Source organism: Argopecten irradians, chromosome 15 (genome assembly GCF_041381155.1).
Source record: "Argopecten irradians isolate NY chromosome 15, Ai_NY, whole genome shotgun sequence".
In the NCBI taxonomy this organism is placed as follows: Eukaryota; Metazoa; Mollusca; class Bivalvia; order Pectinida; family Pectinidae; genus Argopecten; species Argopecten irradians.
The window spans coordinates 16,420,778-16,429,930 of NC_091148.1; the positions used below are offsets into that span (position 1 = coordinate 16,420,778).

General features: G+C 31.8%; 1 protein-coding gene across 1 annotated transcript in view; it reads left to right on the forward strand.

Moving 5' to 3' along the window:
- LOC138308888 (uncharacterized) overlaps window positions 1-8,252 on the forward strand; it is a 49,687-nt gene extending 41,435 nt beyond the window's left edge. Inside the window, exon 4 of the mRNA XM_069249933.1 lies at window positions 1,056-8,252. Within this exon, the coding sequence (XP_069106034.1) occupies window positions 1,056-1,193 (138 nt within the window). The 3' untranslated portion in view covers window positions 1,194-8,252. The remainder of the gene's footprint in view (window positions 1-1,055) is intronic.
- Window positions 8,253-9,153: the final 901 nt, after the last annotated feature.

The window sequence follows — 9,153 nt, forward strand, 5'->3', positions numbered from 1 at the left end:
TTTGTGATTCCGTAGGAGATTTGCTATGACAACGAAGATTAAATTTGCAAAGTTTGAGGAAAGGTTAAATTAAAAGGAACGAAAATTCAAAACAGTTTTAAAAACGTATTATTTTTTCATGTTCAGTTAAAGTCACGCAATTTTTATCCACTTTTCACTTGAGTGCTATGATATGAATTTTGGGTGCTTGAATATGAATTTTGGAACATTTGCTCTTCTTGTCATCGTGCGATATTTATTTTGTATAATATATATTTGTCCACAAAATTTGGCTAATTTAAAGATGCTCCACTGCTGACATTTGGTATTTTTTCACTATCAAAAACAGGAACAGACGATTTAGTATTTTTCTTCAGTTACAAAAGTTACTTACTTTACACCATTACCACCATTGAAAAGTTTTGAGCTTCTAATTTTACTTCAAGTTGAAAATACAAAAAAATAATTAATTGCATCCCGAAAAAATCCGTTGTGGCACTATATCCTATATGGAATAAAGTACTGATTGCGCATGCACCAAAGGCAAAATAAATAATCTTATATTATTTTTTGTGTTAATTAGACAAATATATACACGATTTAACACCAATTATTGTTCTAATGATGAATATCATGTATGCTCTGTCGGCGGTGGAGCATCTTTAAGGAGATAATGTGTATAGCCTTTAACCTGTTATTCTTGCTGAATAAATGCCAAAAAAATGCCAGTAAAAATTGTTGAAATAAAAATATTCACTATAACGATAAGATGAAAAATGTTCCATAATTTCAATGTTTAATACAAAATCGAAAGAATACGAATATATTGTACAAAAGCAATTTTTTTTGCACATGTTTATTCTATTAATACCGATTATCCCATACATTGTGATACCTATAATTTCGGTTTTTTAAAGTAAATCGAAATGATAGAAATAAATTGATTAAAACATTCCATTTTTACGGCTACCCCATGTTGAATCCGATTATACTTGTACTATATTCATATTCCATATATTAACCCTGTTGTGTTGTATTATATACATATTCCGTACATCAACTCTCTTGTGTTGTAGGTCACGAACGCTACCTGTGGCTACCATGATGGAAAACGAGGCTTCCTGAAGAAGGTCAAAGACGGCTATGTTTGGGTGGACATGCAAGCTGGTTATGGCGCGTTATACACATTTAGGTGTATGGCCGAAAAAACGTAGGCGCTATTGAAGCTGATGGCTGAGAAACGTAGGGGCTATTTGAAGCTGATGAAACCGATAAAACTGTTACAAGTCACTATTGCACTGACACCAGTTGCCCATGTTGGGCATACGAACGGTCCGACATAATCTTTCATCTTCAAGATGCAATTGAAATGCAGTAGAATATTATTCATCTAATTGACGCGATGGGCCGCTAATCATTGGCCTATTATAGATAGTTATTCTATTTTTATATGGATGAGAAAATGATGTGAAGAAAGACAATTTTTTAATGGAGATGTATTTTCATTGTTCAGCTTGCAAAATGTAAATTATTTACTCGATTTGAAACAAAATAATCACTCTGGAAATATAAACGTGCCGTTTTGATGAAGACATAGTGGTGTCATCAACTATTAGTTTATCACTTCGTCCAGTTTTTTGAATGGAAATTTATAACTAGGGTCAACAAAGATAACCAAGTTTCCTAATATGTAAATTTATCACTTACATTTGGTACAGTATATGGAGATGTGGATTTTAATCGAATTTGTAGCAGATTGAATTAGAATGTAACCTATTTGTTGAAAGGAAGATATCTGTTTGGAGATGCGTTGATGGATTAGAAGAATACTGTCGATAAATGGATACCAAGATATGTGAATTGATAACCTGATATGTTGTATAGATCTGATTCTTGGAGATAGAAAGTGTTTTCGTCATTAACAATTTAGATCCCATCACAGGAGATCAAATAATATTGCTGGATTATTTCTGGAAAATATGAATATGTCTCTTGATAAAGAAGATACAATATTCATCATGTTCAGAAGTGATAGAAGTGTGAATATCAATTTGGATTAACAAGATTGATTCTACTATGCATTTTGTTACCGACATTATGAGTATACTATTCTGCATTTGCATATCACCGAGTCTCGTGCCGGAGCGGGTAGAAATTAAATATGCCATCCTCTTGTCAGCATAACGTCACGATTTTCAGGGGGAAAATGTGGTTTTCGCTCACAAAATCATGACGACTCAATCGATACCTACCCGCAAAGGCAAATAACTCTGGAAAATGCGAAGACGTACTAAATATAAGTCTAAAGTTTTTACAAACGGACATGCCTAATCGCAAGACATGTCTTGAAAATAAACACGATATGATTAACTAACATACTTTGTAGCTATGTGATAGGATGCATGATATACCTTATATGTTTCTTAGTTCATTGTTTTGAGTATTTTGTCAAATTCTACAGGGTTGAGATGATATATTGATTTTGATACCTTTTATGACATCGGTTTTTGTAATCAAAGCAGTGATAGTTTAAGTAGGTTTTGATGAGCTGGGAATTAATCCATTGGTTTTGTAATTTCTCCTTGGGTTTTTTCTGTAAATGTACTCACTTGCTCACAAAATGATTACGTCACAATGGCTACTTGGTAACTCTGTAAAATACAAAGAAAAAGAATTGATGCGAGCTTATGTTACAATTGCTTCCTGACCATTACATCATTTGACAAGACAAGACTCTATTAAGGTTTCCTACGAAATATGTACGCCAATATGTACTTGTTTTTTAATGAAACCAAAAAATATTAATATTTTATAAAATAAAAATTGGTTCCCGAATATTTACACCCAATTTTCATTTTCCGCAAAATGTATTTTTCATTGAATTTCTAATTTATAGCATTTTCGTAGCTAACAAATTTATCTAGTTTCAAATTTCAAATTCACAATAATTAATCAAAACAATTAATTTATTGCTAATTACTAATTCTATAAGTTACTTGACAAAGTTGGTATTAATACAAAGCTTATATAACTGTACAATTAAAAAAATAAGTGAGAAAAACTGATAACATAAAAACAATAAAATATGTTTGTGGTAAACAAAAATTGATTGCAAATATTCATCTATAATCATATTTAATGATTCAATTATCAAATGTTTCTTTTTGTTTTGTTTGCTCGTGTTTTAACCAATGATTTTTATTGAGCGGTTTTTTTTTATAGTCATGTCAAATCTGGATGGTCATTTTCATTTTGATACATATACAAACCGAAAAACAAGACAGCAACAAATCAAATGACTTCATTTATCAGGGATTATATAATGTATTATAAATTAAAACACAAAATCATTTTTGCAGTTTGATATTCAAAAATCTTAAATGGTTTATATTTACATCGACGTTTCACCTTTCTTTTCTTAAATTCATGCCAACAGATCGATAAATATTCCATCATGGCTGTTCCTGTATGACAAACTTAACTTTATGTAGAATTATTTTCTTACATTTGTATGATTATCATAATAATTTGTAATATTAATTTTAATTTAAAGTGAAGTATTGCTTTACTTTCGTATCTTAATTAAGAAGGAGCTTTTGCATAAGTCAAGGGCAAGAATGACACCACATACTGTATTTTATTACAATCAACCGTTTCATTTAATTGATACCTTTGCGAATGTACAATCAGAACCTAATGATGTGTGTGTGCGTTTGCTTGCATGTGTTTGAATGTGCGTTTGTTAGCGTATGTTTGAGTGTGCGTTTGTTTGCGTGTGTTTAAGTGTGCGTTTGGTTGCGTGTGTTTGAGTGTGCGTTCGTTTGTTGTGCGTGTTTGTGTGTATGATATTATTTTCATACACTTTATTATATATATAACCATTTTACACTTCACAGCCCAATACCTATGCAAATCAGTTCATCCTTAGTAATACATTTGCTGCTCTTTGCTTCTTAACTTACGCCATTCAGTCATATCTTGTATATATAATTTATATACACACTATACGCTATTCTGTATTCGCGTATTACAGAGTTATCTGTCCTTGCGAGTAGGTATGGATTGTAACGTTATGTTGGATGAGCTGTAACGTCATTTTTTTCAGCTCACAAAGTTATGACGTCACAATAGATACTTACTGAAGGGAGAAAACTCTGTAATTACCAACGACCGTATATCGTTTTTAAGAGTTGACTGACATATACATATACTATTGAGAACTATAATCATCAATGGAAATTTTGCTTTTGGTCCCGGAAATCGTGTACTTTCATCTAAGTTTTTTGTTTTGTAATTTTCCAATTTCGATCAGAATATCATCTATAATACGGGATGTACTGAAGGAAACCGATAGCTTGAGATACAAGCTAAATGAGTATACTTATTCCATCTTTCAGAATAAAAAATATTAAAATGTTAACAAGTTTGAGCTGGTATATGATGTACAAGAAAATTCCCGAAATTTTAACAATTTTAAATGTATCTATATAACAACCAAACTTAAATTCCTTATTCGAAGGAAAGCTGGTGTACATAATTTTAATACATATTTGTAAATTTCGAAATAAAATCAAAATAATTAACGATGTCCAAATTATTTTCTATATTTGAACAATTGGCTTGCATCAAATAAAAAGCTTTATTGTGCAATAATGAATTTGCATATTACAGTTCTCCTCCCTTGCGGGTAGGTATTGATTGTGACGTCATTGGTTTGCGAGCGTAACGTCATGCGTTTCAAATCACACGACGTTAGATTTGCATACCAAATAATGGCGTCATAATGGATATATACCCGAAAGCGAGATAGCTCGGTAATATGCAAACACGAAATATTCCTTGCACATTTTTTCAATCGAGCTCCTTCGCATTAATCTGATTTGGCTTCCTAGTCGACGAAGACAGTGTGTATTCTCTGAATGATCATTTACTTGTATGAATAAAGGAGTGTATTTAAAAGTATTATCATTTTATGATAGATATGAGTGATATGTGCTGGTTGTATGATAATGATGTTTGATTTTGTATCTGTTATATGATAATTTTGTATGCAATATGTTAGTTGATTCATTCACAGTGACCAATGGTTACCATAATACAGCCTTACGATCGTTCTGGTCTATCTACGTTTGTTGTATATCACTGTAAACATGGCAGATATCCGTAACCAAAGATTTACCAGAGTTTACCGGAACCAAACACCAAATACAGACATTATGGCAGAAATATTTTGTGCATGTGTGTTTGGTGGAAATCAGTAATTTAATTTAAGAAAACCAACTTAATTTAGCACATGATTAAATTTATTTCGAGAAAATCGGCTGGTTTACAGTTTATATATGTTATTTAAGTATCAAACAATTATACTTAAAATGCCTTTTCAAATTAAAGGTAAATTAAAGTGCTACGAACCTTCTTATTGTACTTGATTTAAAATATGTGCAGCTTATTATCATATTGTGCTATCTGTTGTCCTCTGAACAATTGGAATCGTGATAATTGAGTTTACGACCAAATACCAAATATTAGAAACGGACCATGGTGATTTATGTTGTGATGAAGGAGTTCCGAAAGTCTTTTCTATTAGATGTGCAGCTATCTGCACTTATGACAAGGTGATATGCATCCATTGTTTTTGTGCAAAAAACGGACCTTATTTTCTTACAAAGTATTGTAATGAAATCATCAATATCTGAGCTAGACAGCAACTAACTTTACAGAAAGTCTTGATAATAATTGAGAATGCAATCTAGATAAATATTCAAAATGATTTTGTTCATTACCTGTGATCTGAGTTTATTTTTTTCTTCGCTTGAATGACGCTTTGTTGTACACTTGTATTTATTACTTACTATCCTACCGCTATCCTTGTGTGAAAAACCAGTCAGCATGACCTCACAGGTATTTGTTTTGTCTCTTTTTATACAGCCGGCAGCTGTTTATGAAGCTTCAATCATGCATGTAAATAAAAACCAAACAGGATATAGGATAGACAGTACAATAGTGTGGTCGATACAGATATGCACGTGCCCCATATTACGTCATAAATGTACATATATTCATGTATAACAATAAACATATTATATATTAATCATTTTTGCGTTGCAATCAAAATAGTTGTAGGATATGTACAGGTCATACACGTTTCTGTTTTTCATTCATCCATCGTTAATTTTGTAAGATATTCGAGTATTAACTTAGAGATGTATATTTTGAGTTTGTTTATTTGTTTGGGTCAAGAACATATTTTCTTATCAAAACCATGTAACTTTCGTCTTCCTTCCAATTTTGATTGTTTTATAAAATTAACTGATTCATCCCTGAAGACGCATTAAGACTCTTCTAAATCAAACACCGGAACAGGCCATTATGACATTTCAAGGGTGGATGAGGTTATAAGTCTTGATTTTATACCGTGTCTAGGGCGAAACCATAACGATTATGTAAAAAATACTTCCAATCCCAATTTAGCTGCTCATCACTGGAGCAACCAGAAACAATATGACAAATAATGTTTTTACTGCATCTTCTTCTTAAACGCCACTGAAGTTGTGATGACTTACAGTATATGACTTAATTCAAATGTCGAGAAAATGGCACGATTACAATTTAAACATTTTTTGGAAAAAATCAGGTTGATTGACTAAAAACATTTCACCGTTTGAATCACTTCCTCTTTTAGGTGCAGTATGTGAAATTGATGACTAGGACAATTTATGGCGTATTTTGGTATATATTTCTGATGGATTAACGTCCGACTTTGTCACACACCTAGTTAAACTTTGTAACCTCTTCTTGAAGTTTGATTTGAAGGTTTTATGTTGATGCATTGTTGTTTTTGAAGACGTGATTTATTAATGAAGTCAAAACGGTGAATAGCATGAATGACATTTATTGGCCTGTATGATACATTTTTATGAGCATGTTCAGAGCGAGATATGATACAGGATTTGTTTTTATCAAATTTCAGTTTAATAATATTATGATTGCAACACGTTTGACGTATAACTTTACGTTTTATGCGTGGCGCAGTTTATCAGCGAAAACTAGTATTTGATTATTATGGTTTTTATGCAGGTGTAAAATTTGCTGCTATCCTGAAATTTTTTTTAAAAATCAGGAAACAAAATTACCGCATTCTTTATATCGTCAGTCAGTATGACTAGTTCTTTGGGTCCAATAACGTTTTGTTTAATATTTTCACAAATAATGTATGTATTTCGTGTGTCTTTTCACTTTCGTTTTACCAAATGTGTATGCTTAAGTAACATCTTAATTCAGTTTTGTCAGTATTGACAATATTGACATCCATATCATTTGAAAGAAATCTGATGAGATAGTTTTAATAAAAATGTAACATCGTCATAAAGATTTTTTTTATTTATTTATTTTTTTTTGATAATGAGAATAGCAAAAGAAAATTTACAGGCTTGACTGTGTTAGATTTATTAGTGGCTATCTAATCTATCGATTCAGATGCAGTACATAGGATGTCCTTTGTGAAATCAAAACGCTTTTTGTTAAAAATAGCTACGTTAAAATAAGAACATTGGATATTCTTTATCGTATGACAACCCGGTCACCGTTACTTTACATTTTATCGATTATGAAATATACAAGAACTCATTATTGACAGCTGACACCAAAGAAACAAAGAAAATTTTCACATGGTTGTTTCAAAGAAAAGAAGCATACTTCTTTTGTTCGGCTCCATTCACATTCAGTATTCGATTATGTTCCCAGTCACGGGAATGTTATTAAGTGCAACACATGTCCGTTGCATCTCGTCCCGTTTCGTCAAATCCTGCATTTGCATATTACAGACTTAAGTGCTTGTCGGTAGCTACTGATTGTTACGTCATGTGTTTATGACTGTTGCATCATGGTTCTCGGTGATAACGACATAATTTGTGCTCACAGTGTAATGACGTCACAATCTTTACCGACAAGGGAGATAACTTGGTAATATGCAAAGATGGAATATTGGGGCGGGGCATTTATATCAGTTATTTCTAGCTATCATTTGATGAAATTCGAAAATGTGAAAACGAGATTTTTGAAGAAGAGAGAGTTGTGTACGTTTTGTATACATACTGTATTTTGAAAGTGTAACCTGAATAGGTCATTACATGTTAACTTGTTCATCATTTTTGTTTACGTTACACAATTATTGTACATAAATTATGATATAAAAGTTAATTGATGTAAGTTATTTGATTACACATATAAATCCCGCCACATTAATGAACATTAAATCTAACATGAAGAAATTTTGACTCGCGTTTTTATTACATTATATTAGATGAAAGATGATCCACCGCCGACAAAGCATAAATGATATTCATCATTTGAACAATAATTGGTGTTTAATCGTGTATTTATATGTCTAATTATCACAAAGATTAATATAAAATAATTTATTTCGCCTTTGGTGCATGCGCAATCAGTACTTCATTCCATATAGGATATAGTGTCACGGAATTTTTTCGGGATGCAATTAATTATATTTCATGTTTTTAACTGGAAGTAAAATTAGAAGCTCAAATTTTTCAATGGTGGTAATGGTGTAAAGTAAGTAACTTTTGTAACTGAAGAAAAATACTAAATCGTCTGCTCCTGTTTTTGATAGTGAAAAATTACGATTTGTCGGCGGTGGAGCATTTTTAAGAATTAAAGTTTTTCGTTTCATGGGACAACATATAAGACAGATAGTTTGGACCTTCGATGAGCACCAAAGAATCAAGTAATTTTATACTGCGGTCGACTTTGAAGAAGGGCGACCCTCTTAACAAGCCTTTGATTGGTCAGTTTTGTCTTTTGATCTGCATTCTGTTTTGTTATACTCCAGGGGTGGACATAACGACAGTGATAGTAACGCCTGGAGTATCGAAGATACACCGCATTTTGTGACTGATTTGCCCTTATAGGTACCGCTGAATCAAATTAAAGATATATTTATAGATACCCCCTTGCATATATGGATATCATCTTTTGGGCACAAGATTTCATAGAGTGGTGAATGTTTCAGAGCCTGCTGACTAGGTATTAATGGTGCGTCAGTTTCAAATGTTTAATTTGTGGGTTAGACAATATATTTAGATATTAAATATGTTAAGAATTATCGGAATTCTAAGTCTGTTTCTGACGGGAGATAATAAAGATAGAAATTATATG